Below are 22,608 nucleotides of genomic sequence, written 5' to 3' on the forward strand. Positions count from 1 at the left end.
CTAATAATATTACTCCTTTAACTGATTCTACACATGTTCAAACACGAGTCTTACCAAAACGGTCCAATCGTGGTCAGCCTCCCAAGAAATATGAACCAAGTTTGTGTGCTAAGACCAAATATCATGTAGCTAATTATGCGTCTACTCATAGGTTGTCTAAACCATATGTAGCCTTTGTGATCAATTATCTTCTATGTCACTTCCTAATAAAGTGCAGGATGTAATGAAGGACGAGAAGTGGGCAAAAGTAATGGTTGTGGAGATGGATGCACTTGAGAAAAATCAAACTTGGGAGTTAGTATCACTACCTCTTGGAAAGAAAACAGTTGGGTGCCGATGGGTGTATACAGTGAAGCACAATTCAGATGGTTCGATGGATAGATATAAGGCGAGGCTAGTAGAAAAAGGTTTTACCCAGAAGTATGGCGTGGACTATGATGAAACTTTTGCACCAGTAGCAAAGATCAATACAATCCAGGTACTTCAGTCTCTAGCAGCTAATCTTGATTGGCCTCTGCAACAGTTTGATGTTAAAAATATCTTCTTGCATGGTGATTTGAACAAAGAAGTATATATGGACTTGCCGTTGGGATATGGTACTTCCACTGGAGTCAAGGTGGTGTGTCGTTTAAGGAAGTCTCTGTACGTATGACCTTAAACAATCTCCAAGAATTTGGTTTGGTTGATTCACGACATTCATGAGGAAGATTGGGTACAGGCAGAGCAATTCAGATCATACCCTCTTCCTTAAGCATTAGAAGGGTAAAGTTACAACTTTAATTGTTTATGTGGATGACATGGTGGTAACAGGTAATGATCTTTGGGAGATTAAGAAGTTGCAAAGTGCATTGTTAACAGAATTTGAAATGAAAGACTTGAGGAGTTTAAAATATTTCTTGGGAATTGAAGTCGCTAAAGGAAAATATTGTATTATGTTATGCTAGAGAAAGTATGTCCTTGACTTATTAGCAGAGACGGGTATGCTCGATTGCCAATCAGCTGACACACCCATTGAGCAGAACCATCGATTAGCTGAGTATCCAGATCAAGTACCCACGAATAAGGTAAGATATCAGAGGTTAGTTGGAAGATTAATTTATTTGTCACACACTAGACCAGACTTAGCTTATGCAGTTAGTGTTATGAGTCAGTTCATGCATAATCCTAGTGAGGCTCATATGGCAGCTGTAGTTCGGATCTTGAGGTACTTGAAGTCTGCTCCTGGAAGGGGGTTGGTGTTTTCTAAGCATAGACATTTGGATGTTTTGGGGTATATATATGTAGATTGGGCGGGTTGTATAACTGATCGACGACCCACTTCCGGATACGTTTGTAGGTGGGAATTTAGTTACTTGGAAGAGTAAGAAGCAGAAGCTGGTGGCCCGTTTTAGTGCTGAAGCATAATATAAAGGAATGGCTCGTGGAGTTTGTGAGATGTTGTGGTTAAGGCACTTGTTGAGGGATTTAGGGTTCAAGCCGAAAAAAGCGATGCCTTTTATTCTGTGATAACAAAGATGCAGTTGAAATTGTTCATAATCATGTCCAACATGATCGCACAAAACATGTGGAGGTTGATAGACACTTCATCAAAGAGAAGCTGGATCAACAAATCATCTCTTTTCCCTTCTTACCTACTAAGGAGCAGCTGACAGACATTCTTACAAAGATAGTCTCTAGCAAGGCGTTTTATGACTCACTTGACAAGTTGGACATTCGTGAGCTGTATGCTCCAACTTGAGGGGGAGTGTTAGCGTAAGTCACTCTCTATAATTGTAGGAATTGTAGTATAATTAGGATTGCATAGTTAAGGAGAATATTATGTAGTTAAGAGGGAGAATATCACGGTGTAATTAGTTTTCTATTAGAATTGTGTATACTGTGTATATGTACTCCATCTTTAGAGAAGATCAATACATTAGAAAATTCTCAATCTCTTTATTCTGTTTGACTAAACATAGCCACTAGAGCACGCAATTGCTACCCGGCCCCCTTTTTTCTTATTCTCTCTTGTATGGAGGCGCGTCTCTGGGAAGTCAGCGTCGTCGTCTAAAGAGGTGGCTTATGGCGTGGGGATCCCCAGTTGGATATATTCCAATCTGTTTTGATTGGAATCGTGGTGGGCAACATGATGGAGGAGCTTACGCCTTGCGGTGGTTGGTGTGGGCCGGTCAAATTGGATCATATTTTGGTCTTTGAGTTTGGGTTTGGGTTTGGGAATTCAAGATGTTGTCACGTTAATTTTCTATAGAATGATTAATTGATCACAAACAAACAAACAAACAAAAAAGATTAAAATTAAAATTTGGGTAATGGCACAAGGCTGTAGTTCCGGAGTTGAAGCTATATATTTCTCCCAATATCTCTAGTTTAGGTTGGTATGTTACCGTATGTATTTACTACGAGTCACGTATAATCGACATGCACCTTAATTTGTAGTGCACCTTGATCCCGTGAAATCTGACACGGGCCAAGCGTGGCTTAGAGTTCAGGCGCGCGTTCAGCCTTGACCAAATCAAATGATCAGACGATAACAAGTACTGTAAGAACAACCATATATATAGCCTAACTAGCTAGCTAGTTACGATATGGAGCTACACTGATTCAATCTGAAACGGATCTTATTGCTAAAAAACCGATGGAGCACAGATGAAGCGGGACTCACCAAGCAACAATTTCGTCGTTTGCGTAGGCGGACCGGAATAACCTATTATTACTCAGGTGGGCATGTTTACAAGCAAGTTGCCGTACGTGTTTAGCTCAAGATATCGTCAGCTTACAAGCGAAAGCAAGTGTTTATAGCCATGATGGCCATCGAGGAAGAATCAGTGCCAACATCAGAATAAGAACATACATAAGGCTACTAATATAGTTAACTTAGTCTTGGCGTACAATGATCGATATTGAATTCAAAACTTGTTGCCACCCTCAGTAAATGACTATATGTTGCCATATCCGCCCCAACAATGTTAATTTAAATTACTTTCAAAGCTTCAGTACTGAAAACCCAAGCTAGCTAGCTTGCAATCCACTATATATGTGCATGTGTGTGGCCCTGGCCATATACATTTTACAGCTTTACAATACGTATATTCATCGGCAAAAGTGCAAAACCTAGCTAGCTATACCTTCATAAATAAATAAGAAACCTGAGATACGTACGGTATTGATGCGAAGTGAATTCGCGGCGCTGGTCATGCAATGTGAGGGACAATCATTTTAGATCATGAATTCTGCGTTTCAGTTCAGATCAGTCTCAGATGTATGTCAGATTAATTCAAGAGAGATGATCAGAGAAATCCTGAATTTCTGGTTGATGATGATCGCAGTTGGTGATCGATCACCCTGCATCACATTCCTAGGCGCTCTCTCATTAATTAATGCATGCATGGGTGCGTGGTGCTAGCTATATATCCCTATCATCATAACTACTATCGTCAGCTCTCCTTCCGTTTTCACGCTGGTTCTTCAATCAATGACCGGGATTGCTGACAGGAGAACTGTCACTGGATCAGTGATTTCTTGTGGGTGAAATAGTGATTTTAGTTCATCCTTACCTATATACCATGCATATAAACACGCACTGCACTTCTTTTGACATAATAAGTAACCGCGGCCTGTCCCTGTTTTCACGGATCGGTACAGGATGGAGGTCATATGGAACCAGGGGCGGATACAGGAATGAAACCTTGGGCGGGTTGGATTTCTTAAACAAAAAAAATCTCGACGGTGCGAGAGATTTTAGCAACTCTAATAATGGACTCAAGCTTTTGCCATTCACTTTGTGTTCCAATTCATAGTGTCATTCACAATTAAACAAACATAAAGAAGCCTCCTGTTTGAAGCACAAAGTTGATTAGCACAACACTTTAATTAAACCCAAACTTGAGATTTCAGAGCAGCATTATACAACTTGAATAGTTGATTAAACCCAAACTTGATTACTCATTAGCACAACAATTTCTAAGTTATACTTTAATTAAACTCACTGACCTTGATAAGTATTGAAAATTTGAAATCAAGGAGACCTTCAGAGTTCACTCAGTTTAGACCCATTGATCGACCTTTATACCTTCAGACCCATTGATCGACCTTCAGACCTTGAAATCAATTAAACATTTAAACCCACTGACCTTGATAACTGATAAGTATTGAAATCAATTAAACCCACAACAATTGCACATTTGCACAGCAGAAAGAAGACCCACATCAGTGAATCACATTTAACCAACATCAATTAAACAATAAATTGCAGATTTGCAGAACAAGGAGACGAAGACTCGGAGAGAATGCTGCATACCAGAGAAGTGGAGAAGGGAGAGCAGCAGGCGGCAGTGCGGCACTGGCGGAGGAGGAGAGAGTGAGACTATAAGAGACGTTTCTCCAATCTCCAGTTCGAAATTTCGATTAGCCCGTAGTCGATGAGTGGAAGCATGAACCAGAATTTGCTTGAATCAAGAGGTTGAAGTCTTGAAGAGGAAATTAAGAAACGGATGCTTGTCTAGAATGATTTCTAATGAGACTGTGGCTTCACTGGCTTGGGAGAATGGGAGATGAGTCATTGCTTCATTTGCTTCAGGAAATGGACATCGATTTGAGGCTGGATCTGAAATTGACGGAGGCTGGATCTGATTTGCTTCGAACTGTCGGGAGTGGGGAGTTACAAGGGCTGGGTTACTGGGCTTCTGGAACCTGGACGGGCTACCCAATTTTTTTTTTAAAATAAAAAAAAACGTATACATCTAATTTTTTTTTTCAGCCCAAAAATCTCGGACGGGCTTGAGCCCGTCCTAGTCTGTGCATAGATCCGCCCCTGTATGGAACGTCGTACGTAACAGTGAGTTTTTGCCGGTATGGTTTCGATTGCCCCACAAGAAAGTTGAACATACTAATGACGAAGAGTTCCTTTCAAAAAACAAATCGATCTAGCTATGAGCAACATCTTCAACAAATTGGTCAAAACTAAAATTAAGCTTTTAACCTCTCTTTTGGATAATCACCTAAATTAGACATTAGTATCAAGTATAAGTATTAGGGGAAATGCTCATTTACCCAATTTTAGCTTAAAATTTGCCCACTTGCTCCACTAACAGTTTTTTAACCCTATTTACCCAAAACACTCTAAGAGATTATTTCACCTTTACCCAATTAATTCTTTTTATTTATTTTTGGGACTTTTTTGTCATCTCCTTCTTTCTCACTTAGAAAGAAAAGTCATCCTCCACCTTGCTGTGCTCCAGTGACCAGTGGCTGGCCGCGGACTCTGGCCACGGGTGATCAGAATCCTGTGACCAGTGACTGGAATCCGACGACCGGAATCAGGCAAACGATGACCGGATTCCGGCGTCTGAATTTATTGCCCCCTAATAATACCTAGTAACCATATTATTACCCCCCAGTAATCATATTATTGCCCTCCAGTAACCATATTACTGCCTCCCAATACTCGTATTATTGTCTCCCAATAATCATATTATTGCCTCAAATAATCATATTATTACCCTCCAGTGAATTGCATAAACTCCCAAAACCAAAATAAATACACTACAGGCACAATTGATCAATTTATATGCATATTATTGCCTCCCAATAATCTTATTATTGCCCCGCAATAGACATGTATAACTACTCAATAAAACTTTTTTTTTCATTCTTCTACCAAATTTACCAACAAAAAAAGAAGAAAAAAAAGAAGAAAGAAATCAAGCCGGACGCAGAACCTGGACCCTGCGGCGACGACACCGACTGCATATCTCAAACTCCAAAACCCGGACGACATCCAGCACATAATCGAAACCTGAGAACCCGGACAAAGCCGCCGGAATCAAAATGAAATCAAGCTGGACGCAGATCCCAACCCTGCAGCGACGACATCGACTACAGATCCCAAACCCCAGAACCCGAACGACATCCCGCTCATAATCGAAACCAGAGAACTCGGCGGTGACGACGTTGCGGTGGCTGTAAGGGTTAATTGACTTCTTCGGCGGGTCAGTTTTGGTCTTGCTTGACTGTGAGTGAAGGAACGATGAAGAGAGAGAGAGAGAGAGAGAGAGAGAGAGAGAGAGAGAGAATTTTGTAATTTATTAATTAGTTTGGGGGTAAAAATGTCACTTGTATTTAAATTGGATAGATGAGAGTAAAAAACTCTTAGTGGAGCAAGTGGACAATTTTTTTATTATAATTGGGTAAGTGGTCACAGCCTATAAGTATTAACCATTAATCGATCTTCTTCAAAATAAAGAAATAAAAAAATAAAATAAAAACAAAAAAACAATAAAAAAATAAAAATAACACATCATGTCACATCATCCACAATTCCACATTCAACATCTAAATTCAACTTTTACGTGTAAGTGTGTAACACACTACACAGATGGGCAACCTGATTTGTCAAAAAATATGGACTTAGTGGACTTAGTGGGACGGATGTCAATCAAACGTGCAATATATCAAACATGCATGTCACATACATCCACAACATAAGAAGTATGGGAACTAGGGAAGGTGTTCTAAAAAATAAAAGAAATTCATTATTAAATCTCTCATGGTTATTGTGTCTCTTGTTGTTACAAAACCATTCTTGCTTTAAAAATGAAAAAAAAAATTCACAAAGCTGAAACCAAAAATCACTTTTGGAAAACTGATCAAAAAGGATAAATTAAAACTTAGTCCATATGACATTTGAATAAGAAATCAATCTTATTTTGATTCCATAAACATAAAGATAATTACACAACATTTTAGTGTATTGTAAAACGAATGATATTGATGGGGCAACTACCAAATATAACATTGTCTTGATAATTGTGACAGACTTTTTATGAGTGACAGACTTTTTATGAGTCGTACTGTTAAGCCGCAACTTGTGATTTGCCTATCTTAGTTATAAAACATTGGGTTAATCAATTGATTTTTGACTTGCAGGGTTGGACATGATGAGGTGACCGGGTAGAGGTTGCCGACTTATGCCCTGAAATACTTTAGACAAGTTATTGTATTGATTCACAACTGTGATAAGATTAAAACAAGTTAGCTTGGATTGCAAGATAGATAGGTCGTCATGTGTGAAGGAGTCGTTGTTGTAGTTGTGCTTCATTTTTTAACATGATCATTGACAAATATAAGGTTATTCGCACTATTGTACTGTTCATCTCTCCTTGATTTTAAGCTGTTTCTCTGATCATGGAGAATGATTTTATTACCTTCTTAACTATGTAGGGCATAATTGCGGTGTGAATTATAATACATACGTTATTATTAAAATAGTTTTTTTGAGTATTGGAATTCACATCGTTTTCAATGTGTTGCTCGGGAGAAAAAGAAAGTGTTGCACATTTGGTCATTTTCAATGAAATATTCCTTTTTTTTCTTCCCTCTATCCTGCCAAATTAGTGGGGTATAATGGTATATGTTCAATCGTGACATGCATGCATGGGAAACTTCCGCGAAGTTTCCCCTTCCCTTGTCACTTCATTCTCTCTCTCCAGTGTCCTCGTCCTCGTCCTCCTCTCCCTCTCATCAGTGAATTTTGCCGTTATTCTCTAATCGATCTCTCTATCTCCTCTCTGTAATCTCCCCAGTCTTAGGGAGAATTCCGTTTTCTTCTCCTCCAATAACGCGGTAAAAATCTCACACCTAAGAGCTGTCTTTGTTTTACCCCCAACCCAAACTGTTGGGATTTTCTTCTCTGTCATCGTTATTCCGCTCCGATTTTCTCTCGTAAACCCCCACCAAACCAAATGGCCAGAAAGAAAAAGAAAACCAAAAAAACATTAATTCCTATTCCCTGCTGTTAATCCCTTTCCTTTTTTTATTTATTTTTATTTTCATTTTCATTTTGCCGTTCGTACTGGGGTGGGACCCCTCAGCTTATTTGCGGCAACGGGAATAGTGTGAGAGAGAGAGAGAGCCATATCTCCTGCGACATTTTGTGACCGAAGCGACGACGTAGAAGAAGGAGGAGAGAGGAAGAGGAGCTACTACTATGGCGTCCGGTGATTCCGACTCTTCCAAGAACGGCTTGCTTCCGACGTCGAGGTCCGGCCGCCACCACCTCGACATGGAGTCCGGCGCCAAGGTCCGTCTCCCCGCCGACGAGTTCGTCAACGGCAAGGCATCCAAGAGCGACGATCACCACGGCGATGACGACGATCCCTTCGACATTGCCCACACCAAGAACGCGCCTCCCGCCACGCTACGCCGATGGAGGGTAACTCTCTCTCTCTCTCTCTCTCTCTCTCTCGTTTCTAATTTGCGATGCCAATTTTCTATATCGCATTGTTGATTCTCGCAATGCCGTACAAAAATCGTAGACGATTTGGTGCAATGGATTTGCTGCTTGACCAGAATTGGACTCGGTACAATTCCGAGAGGGAATCGAACCATATATGCATTGTGTTTAGGATTTGGACTGATTGCTTGATATCAAAATAAAATGAATCGGCATTGTTGAAGTAAGTACTGGAACTCAGAGAGGAATGATGGAATGGATGTAATGATACATACAGAAGAGTCCACTTTGAAGGCTCTAATATTTTTTATTGGGGGTTTTGGTGGTCAGAGAGAGGTTTTATGTGAGTTTTAGTTTCTTGAGGAAGACAGGGTTTTGTTGTGGAAATGAATAGCTGGGTGCATATGGAGAACTATGATATGGACTGAGCATTATACTTGCGTATAATCACACATTTCACTATGTTGTTATGCTAAAATATAATGAGATGTACCTCTTCACCACCAATGTACAGTAGGTACATTTAAGTTGGTTAATCAGTTCTTGGTGGATTCAAGACTTCAAGTGCAATAGATAACAGTTCAAGTCCTTTACCAAGAGACAAGAGTATAGAATGAAAAAAAAAGAAAAAAAAAAAGCTGGAAATTCCTCATTGCCCAATGTTTCATTTCCCTGTCATAAATTCTGAAATGTTCATCTAGGATGGACTATGTAGCGAGAAAGTGTTGACTGCTAATTGATATATGAGGTCCATGCGCCCACCCCCCGTCCCACCCGGATGGTTTTACCTGTTCATCCACATTATCTCTATACACATTTTTTTATTCTTCTTCTTCTTCTCAGTTGCTGCTTTCTGTTTATGTGTTTGTCTGTTAAAAGAGATCTGATTCTTTGCAGCAAGCCGCTCTAGTGTTAAATGCTTCACGTCGATTTCGGTACACGTTGGACTTAAAAAAGGAAGAAGAGAAAGACAGTAGAAGGCGGATGATCAGATCCCATGCACAAGTCATAAGAGTAATGTTCTGAACGATAACAAATTATCATTATAGTGTGTGGTACTGTTATCGCAGTTCAATTGATGATTACTTGTGATATTAGGCCGCATTGCTTTTCAAATTGGCTGGAGAACGGGAAACTGGTATGCTACTCTCTGGAAACACTCAACGGCTGCTACTGTTTCACCTTGAATGTTATAAATATCTATAATTGGTGTAATTATATTTAATTCATTTGTATTGATTTTTAGAATTTCTTGAAGTTTAATTTGAAAATTGCATGGTTAAGCAAGCTTTTGCTGCTTCCATCATTTCCACCCATATTGGTATTTTCAGTGATATTTTTCTAGACCTGGACCATCGATATTTTCACTGACTCCAATATCTTTCATCCCTGATTGCAACATTAGTCGTCCTTTATAGTTAGTTGAAATGGCTTTGCTGACTAAATCTGTCAACCTGTTCTGTTAGACTTTCTATACAATGGTGTTTTAGACTTGCTAAATATTGTCGTTTTAGGGGCTTAGTGCAACTTTTCTCTGCCTTGATTCTTTAAATGAGGACTTCTTATCCTCAATTATATTTTTTTGACTTTTTATTTTATTTTATTTGCTGGTCAAGTGTCTAAATCATGGCGACTTCTTTTTGCAATTTGTTTGCTTTGTATGTTAATGCTCATACAAGGTGTAAGTTATTATTTTTGTTCATTCAAGCGGAAGCATTATTATTATTTTCGCAAAAAGACGGAAGCATTATTGTTGGTTGTGTCAGGCTTGATATGCATTGGTTCCATAACTTTAGTGTAATGTTGCTAAGCAGGTCAGGAAATACTATATGTATGTTTTGCCCAATGGCAGATGCCATTCCAGTTCATTATTCTCATAATTCACTTATTTCCGGATTATATAGGGTTAGGCACAAAAGTAACACCTCCAACTCCAAGCGGTGATTATGGAATTGGACTTGAACCACTTGTTTCACTAACTAGGGAGCATAATACGTCCGCTCTACAGCAATTTGGAGGGGTGAATCAATTGCAAACTTATTTCTCCTTGTTTTTGTGACTTTCTGTGTGCCTTCCCTTACATAATGCATTGTAACTTGATCAGGTTAAAGGTATATCATCTTTGATAAAAACAAATTTGGAGAAGGGAATTGATGGGGATGAAGCAGATTTAATATATCGCAGAAATATGTTTGGATCAAATACATATCCTCAGAAAAAAGGGCGGAGTTTCTTGGTATATTATTTGTTATATGGTTTACTGTTTTATTAGTTGATATTTTCAGTTGGGAATATGTTGCAATAAGTGCATTCCATTCCTGTGCTTGTCCTGCAGAGGTTCCTTTGGGAAGCATGGCAAGATTTAACTCTTATAATCTTGATAATAGCTGCAGCGGTGTCATTGGCACTTGGAATAAAAACAGAGGTACACTTGGTCCTTCAAATTATCCACCTTTTTTACCTCCATTAGCTGACCTAAGCATTGTCAACATGTATGGCTTGGCTTTCGTCAAGGAAACACATTTTCATGTTTGAGAAATTGGGTTTGAGTATAACATGTTTTTGATTTCTTTATGTGCAAAATATACTTGTCTCTGTAGCTATGGTAGTCTTTAGTCAATGGTGAATCGATAGGCTGTGGTAGGACGAGACAACAATGCCCGAATCTTGCAAAGAAGTTCCTAAAGATGAACCAGTTTAGGAGCTACAATCTGAGAAACTACAGGAGCAAGTTGATTGGAAATTCAGATTCTGGCAGATTCCAGGATCCCAAATATAGGAATGGATTGCACTTCTTTTTTTTTCTCACTCTGGGATTAAAACTGGATTGGAATCAAAGAATATTTGGCAATTCAAAAGGCTTAAACCACTCCGCAAAACCTCCTGATTATGTATACTATTCATTTGACTCGAACCATTGAAAATAAGTGTCGTGTACCGTCACTCTTTCTGTAGAATAGTTGAAACCAACTCATTATCTCTTCTCTATTCTCCCTGTTTTTATATATGTGACTATAATTAAGTGGTGCTTATTTGTCTAATTATGTTGGCATGGTTTGTAGTTCCATTTTTTTAAACTAATGTTTTATTTTTTTATTTTTATTTTTTTATAAATTATAAATTTCTTTGGAAATTCCTCACAGGGTTTGGCTCACGGATGGTATGATGGAGGAAGCATTGCATTTGCTGTTTTTCTTGTTATCATTGTTACAGGTACTGAAATAGAGGTTGTAACTTTACGTAGATGTAATTGTTTCCATATAATGGTGGTCATAGTTTGTCCTTCTGGAAATATATTATGCAATGATGACATAGAAGGATTAGACTGCGGTATCTTCCTGTTGGCCATAATAGGGATTTTTTATGTTTTATTTTATTTTTATTAAAGTTGCTAGCTCAAATAGTCAGTTTGATTTTTTTTTTGTTCCAATTGAACAAATTATCATCATGCCTTCAGCCAGAACTTTTCTGATATTATCTTTGTTTCAATGAGATTCATCTTAGAAGCAAGAAATTAATTTTCTTTTTTCCTTTGTCAATTTTTGTTTGCCAGCTGTTAGTGATTATCGGCAATCTCTTCAGTTTCAAAATCTAAATGAGGAAAAGCAAAATATACAATTAGAGGTGTGTACATTTTCATCATTGGAATATCAGCACTAAAGTTGTTTATGGATTCAGACTTGCCTAATTATTGGAAAATTTTCTGCAGGTCATGAGAGGCGGTAGAACAGTAAAGATTTCAATATTTGATATTGTGGTTGGTGATGTTGTACCTCTCAGAATAGGTGATCAGGTGAGTGTACTTAGTGTATTAGTTTGTTCGACTGGAAGTGGAATTCTATTTATGTGAAACAAATATTCTTTTTCGTACTTAGGTCCCGGCTGATGGAATCTTAATCACCGGTCATTCTCTTGCGATTGATGAATCTAGTATGACCGGAGAGAGCAAAATTGTGAGTGATATACCTTGCAGTAATTTAACTATCTGATTGTTAGATCCTTATAATTCTTAAGCACCGTCTCTTTCAGGTTCACAAGGATCAGAAAGCACCATTCTTAATGTCTGGCTGCAAAGTAGCTGATGGAGTGGGTACCATGCTGGTAAAATTTTCTTCTGGTGATCTCAGAAAATTAAAAATACTGGTTTTTCTTTTCAGACAATATTTACATTTTATTTTTGTGATTTGAGAAGAAAGGAACTTTATTAAGACAAGCTGAAATAGGGAGGATTTTGGAAAGTCAATATATTACGATCTGTGGACCTGAGGTCCACAAAAGTTAAGGAACTTAGAAGAACTATAAGATAAAATAACGTAGGCAAACTGAGAAGTTGCTTAATTTGTTTGATCATAACATATATTAGCATCTATCTTCAATTAAGCATGCCTAATGTCCTCTTTTGACTTTGTTACTAGGTGGTCAGGAACATCCTTCCCTTTTATGTCATTAAAGGTTGGATGAAGGAAAATGGATAGTTCAGTGTCTGCCAATTTTGTAGATCCATCTGTTTCTCTGCTCTCCTCGTATTGAGTTTTGTTTAATTTTATATTATGGTTAGCATAGAGGCACTGAGGGAGCTTACATCCAAAAGTCAAAACATTAGTTTGCAGGTGTTCTTATTTTGATCTTATTAGACCGAGGACTTCAGATATTAACATTAGGATGTAGATGCAAGGGTGTAGATATACTCCATATTCACACAATCTGCCCCTTTGCTTGCTGCTACTATCAATTCGTTTGATTGCTACCATGAACATTTCTAAAATTGGACTAACTTCAGAGTGTGGATTTGATTCTTTGTGATAATACTTCATATTTCTGGAAATTCCTACAATGCTACAATGAGTCACTTGAACTTGTCCTACAATACTACAAATAAGTCATGTTTCTGTAATTTGTCCTAAGATGTGACAATGAGTAGAATTCTGTATCAAGTTTCTTTTATACCACCGAGTTTGATCAACCGTCTGTCTATCTGTAGGTAACGAGTGTTGGAATCAATACAGAATGGGGATTGTTGATGGCAAGTATCTCTGAGGATAATGGTGAAGAAACTCCTTTACAGGTTGTTGCATTTGTCCTTGAATGTTCTTTAATTATGGAAAATCCACTTAGAGCTGAAAGTTATCTATTTGTGGTATGGGATAGGTGCGCTTAAATGGACTTGCGACTTTTATAGGCATAGTTGGGCTTACAGTAGCTGCTTTGGTGCTTCTTGTTCTTTGGTTCAGGTAATATTTCATCATTAAATAATTTATATCCTTTTCTTTTTGAAAAGAATAATCTATTTGCTATTAAATGAATTGTTTATAATCTTATCAGCTGCACTGTTATTTGAAATTTTAGATACTTTACTGGACATTCAAAAAATACAGACGGAAATGTGGAATTTAAAGCGGGAAAGACTAGCCTTAGTAAGGCTGTAGATGGAGCTGTAAAAATTTTCACCATTGCTGTAAGTGAAGTTTCTGGATGCTTGTTGGTTTTGTTGTTTTATGTTGGCCTCTTTGACAATTTTAGAACGATTCAGGTCACCATTGTCGTTGTTGCAGTGCCTGAAGGGCTACCTTTGGCTGTTACCTTGACGTAAGTGGCAACTACCACTTTTTTCTTAAGTTGTAATAATACTGGAGGATAGTTTTTTCATAGCAGTATTGCTCTAATTTATCTTATCATCTTTTGCATTTGGATTTCAACATGTAACAGGCTAGCATACTCGATGAGGAAAATGATGGCGGATAAGGCATTGGCAAGTATCTTTTTTATTTTTTCCCCTTTGGCTAGTTTGCCAACATCATTTACAATGTTTACCTTCTGCAGTTACTGCTAACAGCATATGTGTGCAGGTGCGTAGACTTTCGGCTTGTGAAACTATGGGCTCAGCAACAACAATTTGCAGTGATAAAACTGGCACATTGACTTTAAATCAGGTTTGTCCTCTTCAAAAAACTGAATAGTTCTTTTCTCAAATTTCTAAATACAAAGTCGTGATCGTATCTCAAACATGAGGGACCACTGGTTTATGTAATGAAAAGTGACATGTTGCAGATGACTGTGGTTGAGGCATATGTTGGGAGAAACAAGATACATCCACCAGATGATTCCTCACAGTTGCATCCACTGGTTTCCACTCTGCTAAGTGAGGGCATTGCGCAGAATACAAGTGGGAATGTGTTTGAGCCAGAGGTAATATCTCTACTTTTACTTTTCTCTCACAACATCATTAAGGATTCTTAATTCTTTTCTTCAATTGTTGAACTTTGGTGGCTATTAGTGTTTTCTATTAAATGTAGTTGTATTCTATTGAGCAGGGTGGTGAAGTAGAGATCTCTGGATCTCCCACAGAAAAGGCTATACTTTCGTGGGCAGTGAAGGTTCCATTTCAATTCGCTAAAGTTTTTACTTTCAGTTTCCTATATTTGAATATTTACTCAGCAATCAAATCTGCATTTCAGTTGGGAATGAAGTTTAATGCTATCAGATCCGAGTCTATGATTCTTCATGTGTTCCCTTTCAACTCAGAGAAAAAGCGAGGAGGTGTTGCACTGAAAGGGGTAATTTGTTTAAGGTTTAAGAATTGAAGTGGACAAACAAGCTCAACGTCATCTGCTTGATTAGTCCTATGCTAATGATTTTTGTTTCTTGCTTTTATCTTGTCTTGGCAGTCTGACTCTAAAGTTCATATACATTGGAAGGGCGCTGCGGAGATAGTTTTAGATTCATGTACAGAGTATCGCGATTCAAATGGGTGTTTGCAGGACATTAATCAAGATAAGGTTGGGAGTATAAACCATCACATCAATTTCAGAATATCTTATTAGGAACAATAAATCCAGAAAGATCTCAAATTAAAATCTGGGGAAACAAGTTTTATCAAAGATGCTTATGCAAATATACTTCAATAAGTATGGAAGAAGAGTCCACTAAAATAATTTTGGTTTGAGGGCTATAGGTAACAATTTTAGTCATGATAGTGATGGGTATTCCAAGAAATGCATAGACCTATAGAAAATGTAAAATTTAGTTGGAAAAGTCGGAAATAAGCCTTTAGAAGGAATGTTTGTCTTGTGAAATGGCTTCAAGATAAACTTTGTCAGAGATATATAGTTGGCATGTGTTCTATCACGTTGTTCTGTATGTATCTTACGAGAATTTATAATTCTTATAATCCTACACTTGTTCAACTAAGGTAGCGTGGTTGTCTGCACAATAACATGTTAGGTACAAGAGACCCATAGAGTGATGACCAAAAAAAAAGAGAAAGAGAATCATTTATCATTTTCACCAAGATCCTCTTGTTAATTAGAAAGTTTGGCATTTTGACTATTTTATTATTTTCTTAATACACTTATATGACAGTTGTGATGCACATAGGCCTTAGGGCAAATTTGCTGAGGGTTTAAAATAAGGTTTTTGGATCTGAGTGTTTAGTGAAAATTTCTTAATGTACTTTATATGATATGATTCTCAAATAACCTGACATCTGATGTTGCAACACTAAACGGTGATGTGATGATTGCCACATCGCCACCTTGAATTTAAAAGTTATTTAATTTGAATACAAGTTGGAAATTGTCGAGTTAAAGTAATGATTGGCAAGTGCCACATCATATGCGATACATTTTTGATACAAATATTTGGGATCTCTAGTCCAAATCCCTTGTCTTAGATACATAGAAACTTTGTACCTGCAATAACAGTCTCTTCAAGTTTGTCATTGAAATTTTGAATATTGTTTCCAGGATTTTTTCAAGGCAGCTATTGATGGCATGGCAGCAAGCAGTTTGCGATGCGTTGCCATTGCATACAGAACATATGAATTGGACAAAGTTCCTACTGAGGAAGAGAATTTAAGTCAATGGGCTTTACCTGAAGATAATCTAGAGTTGCTTGCTATCGTGGGTATAAAGGTAAAACATCTAACAGGTTTCTCATGATAATGAGGTTTTGTTTCTTGCCTTTACATTTTAATTTGAGAATAGATCTTTACACGTAAGCAACAAAAGTTCTGCACTATTGCATAATTTACTTTAATCTGATTTTTTTTCTTTGACTGCGTACGTAATAGAATAGAACCATGCTGAGGGCCTTGGATGTGATTTAAAGTATAGATTATTTAGCATTGTACTATCTTTCTCCACTGAAAGCTAATATGTCTATCTATTTGCAGGATCCTTGTCGCCTTGGGGTCAAAGATGCAGTGAGATTATGCACAGAAGCTGGTGTTAAGGTATTCTTTCACATTTTCTAAACAATAACTTTAGATGTTACTAAATGTCCATAGTCATAACATTTTTCTTGCTTCACCATTACAACAGTGGATAGAGGATGGATTAGTCTGGAGAAAGTTTGGGTGTACCTTTTAGCTTCAGGTTTTAGGAATACATGTAAAAGCCTCTAGGATCAAGCTAGTGGCCTATATTTTTTGAGAATTTATTGATGAACCTTTGAAGAGTTGTCTTGGTCAAGCAATGAGTCTTTTTTTTTTTTTTCTGATTAAAAACTTTAGATAATGATTTGAATAGCAAACTTTCTGATAAGGTTATTTTGATCAAAATAGCAAATTGAGAGAGGTTCTTTTCTCCTGAGTAATGTTTAAGAAGGTAATCAGTAGTACTTGGCAGCTCTCTGACACTTCTGCTTTTACAAATTAATCTCTAAACTGAGTAATACAACCTATTTTAATAAAGAACAAGTGGACCTGATCTCTTTTTTTGATTGGAAGAGAAACTTCATTAATAATTGAGAATACAATGAGAATGGATGCAAAGATTCCTATCATCTTCTATTGAAGATCATAAAGAAACCCTGCCCACTAGACTTCAAACTTATAGTCCAAGTGAGACCTAATCTCAAGCAACAAGTGTATTTATTTTTATTTAAGTACAAAAAAGACAGACTGTCATAACAGGATGAAATAAAATTGCAAGTCACATTGCTGGAAAAACCATATCCAGGTTAGCAGCAAACATCATACGCAACTTTTGTTATGAATCTAACAAAGCCTTCTATAGGGTGCTCAGAGCTGCTGATTTTCTTTATAGTTTACTGAAAACAGTGTTGAACTTCCACAATAAAATACAAGAGAGTTTTAGACTTGAGACCTGCAAAAATGGACCATTTGCATTCCAGTCATTTGACCCCTAAATAAGTGAGGATTCTGGTGTAGAGAGAGGATTTAAGCTCTTTTTTAGCATCATAAAGTGTGGCATTACTGGTTTTTACAGGATGCAATACCTTTGTTTGATGATTTACTCATCTTAAACGACTGTCACAATAACACCTATGTGAACCTGTAGGTACGCATGGTCACTGGAGACAACCTTCAGACAGCAAAAGCAATCGCATTAGAGTGTGGAATTCTTTGTTCTGTTGAGGATGCTACTGAGCCTAATATCATTGAAGGAAAAACATTCCGTGAATTATCTGAAAAAGAAAGAGAAGAAGTTGCCCAGAAAATAACGGTGTGGTTTCAACATTGTGAAAGTTCTAATCACATTAGCTTTTAGATCTTCAGTATTCTCTTAATAATTCAATTATCTCCTAGAAGTGTGAGTTGTACGTTGGGTAACTTCCAATGAGCATATATATTTATATGTAGCATGGTGTTGCACAGGTAATGGGGAGATCTTCCCCTAATGACAAGTTATTGCTTGTGCAAGCATTACGGAAGGGGGGAGATGTTGTTGCAGTAACAGGAGATGGCACTAATGATGCTCCTGCCCTTCACGAGGTATGTCATCTTTGTGAATTTAATATTTTTATATGATTTGTGCCTTCAAATTTTTAATGTTAGAAGACATCTTAAGATGACTGCTAAAATTCTACATTTGGCATATAAGCATTGTATAACCTTGCCCACGTTTTATTGATATGGGAGATATTTGTGAATGAGAAGTTGTAGATGAACCAAGTCCTATATGAACTATTCTGTATATTTAGTAAATTAATCATATAGAACTATCTATACTATTATTAAGAGAAGAGGCTTTGTTAGCCAAAATCTAAAATTTTGACAGAATTGACCCTAAAAGATTAATAAGCTTTGAGAATTAATTAAATCACAAGGATAATTAAGACATTTACAAAATGTATTTTTATTAAAAAAATTATAAAAAAATAGGTACCCACAACCCACTTTTCTCTCTCCCATTTTCTTTTCTCTGTAATAACCAACTCTTTTCTTTTTTGAAAAAAAAAGATAATAATAACTTGCACATGCAGAGCATGTGTGGAGAGATGCTAGTATATCATTAAGATGAAGACATACCGGTCGATTTCACGTTGGATCTTTCATAGGCAATGAAAATAGAAGGCTCGTTGATCAGCAAAATTAGTGCGGACTATATTGTAAATCTATTGAAGAGGAAAAATAATACATAAAATTGTTTGTATTCAAGCAATCAAGATTACTGTTTCTATTACATGCTTCACGGTTCTTTATCATGTTCTAAGAAGACAACAATCTTGACTTGCTGGATTGTGTTAATTGTGGTAATGGTAGCCTTTTGGCTTTAGGTGGCCAAGTCTTAACCTAGATCTTTTCCTCGTGTTTTTTAGTTGTTTTGGGGCAGCTGGATATTTCTTGTCCATCTACTTTCATACTTGGTTTCCTGTCTATTTATAAAGTTCGTGTTTGAAAAATGGACTACAAGAGGTGTTTATCTGTATGCTTATGTACATGTATGCATCCTTCTACGTGTCGCATGTCAATGTCCATGCTAGCACAAACTTGAATTAGGGTGTAATATAACTCATCTATGACTATATTGATTTGTTTAGATGCCAGTTTTGTAAGAAACAGCTCCAAGTCTTAAGGATTTACAACATTTGTAGCATTGAATTCTTTTGAAACTGGATGATGAAGAGGAATAACTAGATGGTTCAGAAACTAGATAATCTTTTTCTTTCTTGCCCCTTGTCTGTCATGGTTTTGGTTATGGATTCATGTTTTAATATTTCATCTACTCAACATCCATTACTGTAATGTTCTGTAGTTGTAGTTGATCAGTTTCTTTTCCATTTTGTATTTTAGGCAGATATTGGTCTATCTATGGGCATTCAAGGAACTGAAGTTGCAAAAGAAAGTTCGGATATCATTATCTTGGATGATAATTTTGCTTCTGTTGTAAAGGTGAGAAAAGTATCCTTCACTTTCACAACTTAACCAAAGTCTTGTTATCTTTCTTTTCCTCTTTTACTGCTGAGCTTCAATTTTGTCTTTAGAGCAATTAGTTCCTTTGCATTTAGTTTCATTATCTTGCTCAAGTTTTGTACACTTCTTTCTTCAGTTTTCCGTGCACTTTACCTCTAGCCCATAACCATATCCCGGTGGTCTGGTTTCAGAAAATTGGCAAAAAAAATTTCAGGAAGTTTTCCTGTTTGAATATGAGTTTTTGACTATGATTGTATTTAGTTATTTACCTTGGGTTACGCTTATAATTTTATAATTGGGATAGTGATTTTATTTTCTCTGAGTGGTTCTCTTTTTCTGCATCATGTAGGTTGTTCGCTGGGGACGTTCTGTGTATGCAAATATTCAGAAATTTATCCAATTCCAGCTTACGGTTAATGTTGCTGCTCTTACAATTAATGTTGTTGCGGCAATATCCTCTGGTAGTGTTCCTTTAAATGCTGTACAGGTTGATCCCTCTTTCTCTCTCTCCCTCTCTCTCTCGGTATAAAATATATCCTCGGTTATGGATATCAATTATTCAGTCTTAACATACAAGTCTTGTAACCATCTGCATTCAAACCCTAGGCATTTTAGAACATTATAGCAATGAGTTTTGGTTGTCATATTTCTTCTCACATACTGGCTCTAGGTAGCAATGGGCAAAGCCACTATAGATCTTGTTTTGCATGCCATATACTTAACTTTCTGACATGTTAGAGACAGAAATTATTAGACTTAAATCAAATTGAGACTCCTGGTGTTAGTGCTATGAAGTTTCCATTGTGCTTTATCATTGAAGATTTGAAAAGTTTAATTTGATGTTCCTTACAAATAATTGAATATCAATGATTTGTTTTATGTTTTTCTTACAGCTTCTGTGGGTTAACTTGATTATGGATACTCTAGGAGCACTTGCATTGGCAACTGAACCACCTACGGACGACCTTATGCATAGAGCACCAGTTGGCAGAAGGTGTGAGACTCTGCATTAATATATCTCTGCAATTTAGTAGTATCCAAGTTAAATCCTTGTAGCTTTATGCTCTTAGAAATATGGTATCTATCCATTAGCATAATGTAGGGATCTTGTAGTCACTTTTCCTAATATTTTCTGCCAATATTGCCACCCTTTTGTAGATTATTCTGGTCCATTGTGAATTTGTTATAATTTCCAACAAACTATGTCCATAGAGATGGGTTTGCTTACTGCAGCACAATTGGCGATCATAATTTCTTTCTTTTGACCTGTGGAAGTTTCTTAAAATTATTTTTTATTATTGCTTGGCATCCCTCTGAGATGATGAGTTTGATAATTTTGCGATGCATATGGATTCTGGGCCATATAATAAGCAAATAATTTGGTTTTTCTTTGCTTTTTCCTTTTTATATCGTTGTCCTGTCTATTGTTCGGCTTTTTATGGTATTCCGGTATTCCAGATTTCAATTGCATTTATTTCACTATGTGATATTTTTCTAAAGTTGTGCCATCTTAAGAATGGAACATTTGGCTATGAAGTTCCATTGGATAGATTTTATATCCTTGTATTTGAATTGCCTTAATGAACTACCTCTAGATTTTGAAGAAATAATCTCATATTTATTTTCTTAGGGCACCTCTTATAACCAACATCATGTGGAGGAACCTACTAATTCAGGTACCAATTCATTTCATGATTGTTGGTAAACTTACTGAGATCACAGTATAGCAATGGTAATTCAACCTTTCTGTTCTCCCTGTCCTCTAGGCTTTGTATCAAGTTTGTGTGCTCCTTGTCCTCAACTTTTTGGGTAATAGCATTCTTGGTCTGAAAGAGGACAACACACAAGCCGCTGGTGTGAAGAATACAATCATTTTCAATGCTTTCGTCTTCTGCCAAGTAAGAGTTGAAATTTAAATTAACCACGTGAATGAGGAATAAGGTTGTACTTGTTTAGTTGGTCTGGTTTCATTGTTCTATTCTGCTTGCTAGTTATTGAACTCATTGTACTGAAGTGAGCGGGTGCTAATGTATCTATTCTTAAGAGTATTTTCTTGATCTGAATACAGATTTTCAATGAGTTTAATGCTCGAAAGCCTGAAGAGCTGAATGTTTTCAGTGGAGTGACTAAGAACTACCTTTTCATGGGAATAATAGGAGTCACATTTGTACTTCAGGTGAGATGCCACTACATTTCTATTTTGGTTTCTGGTACTTAGTTGTTACTATTTTACACTTACACAGTATAAATGGATTTGCAGATACTCATCATTCAGTTTCTTGGAACGTTCACAAAAACAGTGGTACTTGATTGGAAGCAATGGCTTATTTGCTTTGGTATTGCCATCATCAGGTAGGCTTATGTACTACTAGCTATCATACAAGTTAGTTATGAACCTTGCATCCATATTTTCAAGATACTTGACCACCTTTTATTTTCTGACAGCTGGCCTCTTGCTATTGTCGGCAAACTAATTCCGGTCCCTGAGACTCCATTCTCCCAGTACTGCAGGCGCGCATTTCAGCCATGCAGACAGTCATTTCAACGAAGCAGAACTTCTCACAATACCTAATGCTGATTTCTCTGGTTGCATTCGTATAGTTCTAGTAATTCAAGGCCATTGGCTGTAGAAGATATTTTTGATTTTGGGGGGTTATTACTGATAGGAGTCAATGAGGAAATTAGATCATCGATCTCAAACCTCTTCCAGAACTAGGAGAATTGCAATAAGGACAAGCGGAGTTGGAGAAGCCGTCTTCCAAACTAGGAGGATTGCCATATATCTCTTTTCTTTTTACCTGTAGTCTGTTCATGGGTATATGACTATATGGTTATAATACGGCATACCCTCACCACTACTCTGTAGCTTTTCTCATTAAAAGTTTGACTTGTCTTGGTATAGACAAGTGTAAATATAAAGATGCTATTTACATATCCAAGTGTAAATATAAAGATGCTATTTGTCCAGCTTTTCACGCTCAATATTTGTACGGTGTTTTTTTTTCTTTCTACGAGTACAATTCAACTAAATTTGGTGAGGATTACACACAGAGGTTATATAATGGATATATCGCAGCTACTTCATGATGCAAATAAGACAATCAGTATGTCTCATAAATGAACGATACTATGTTAAATCTTTTTATTAACAAAATCAGGTCTAAAGGAGAGACATTCCAAGATTGAGATGAAGCATGAACTACAAACATTCCATGCCTCTTGA

General features: G+C 37.0%; 1 protein-coding gene across 1 annotated transcript; it reads left to right on the forward strand.

Annotated features, from left to right (window-relative positions):
* Positions 1–7,479: 7,479 nt before the first annotated feature.
* Positions 7,480–22,367, forward strand: LOC112186922 (calcium-transporting ATPase 9, plasma membrane-type). The gene is made up of 33 exons (XM_024325487.2): positions 7,480–8,209; positions 9,128–9,244; positions 9,329–9,368; positions 10,135–10,250; positions 10,335–10,466; positions 10,566–10,655; positions 11,374–11,443; positions 11,784–11,854; positions 11,940–12,023; positions 12,106–12,183; positions 12,260–12,331; positions 13,212–13,295; positions 13,379–13,461; positions 13,577–13,685; positions 13,761–13,816; positions 13,937–13,979; positions 14,077–14,160; positions 14,279–14,416; positions 14,542–14,604; positions 14,686–14,784; positions 14,896–15,006; positions 15,973–16,140; positions 16,401–16,460; positions 17,530–17,694; positions 17,847–17,963; positions 19,266–19,364; positions 19,735–19,872; positions 20,279–20,379; positions 21,016–21,061; positions 21,152–21,283; positions 21,454–21,561; positions 21,646–21,737; positions 21,831–22,367. Exons 1-33 carry the CDS (start codon positions 7,985–7,987, stop codon positions 21,955–21,957), a joined length of 3,318 nt encoding a protein of 1,105 aa, XP_024181255.1. The 5' UTR covers positions 7,480–7,984; the 3' UTR covers positions 21,958–22,367.
* Positions 22,368–22,608: the final 241 nt, after the last annotated feature.

The sequence above is a fragment of the Rosa chinensis genome, chromosome 2, assembly GCF_002994745.2.
Source record: "Rosa chinensis cultivar Old Blush chromosome 2, RchiOBHm-V2, whole genome shotgun sequence".
Lineage (NCBI taxonomy): Eukaryota > Viridiplantae > Streptophyta > Magnoliopsida > Rosales > Rosaceae > Rosa > Rosa chinensis.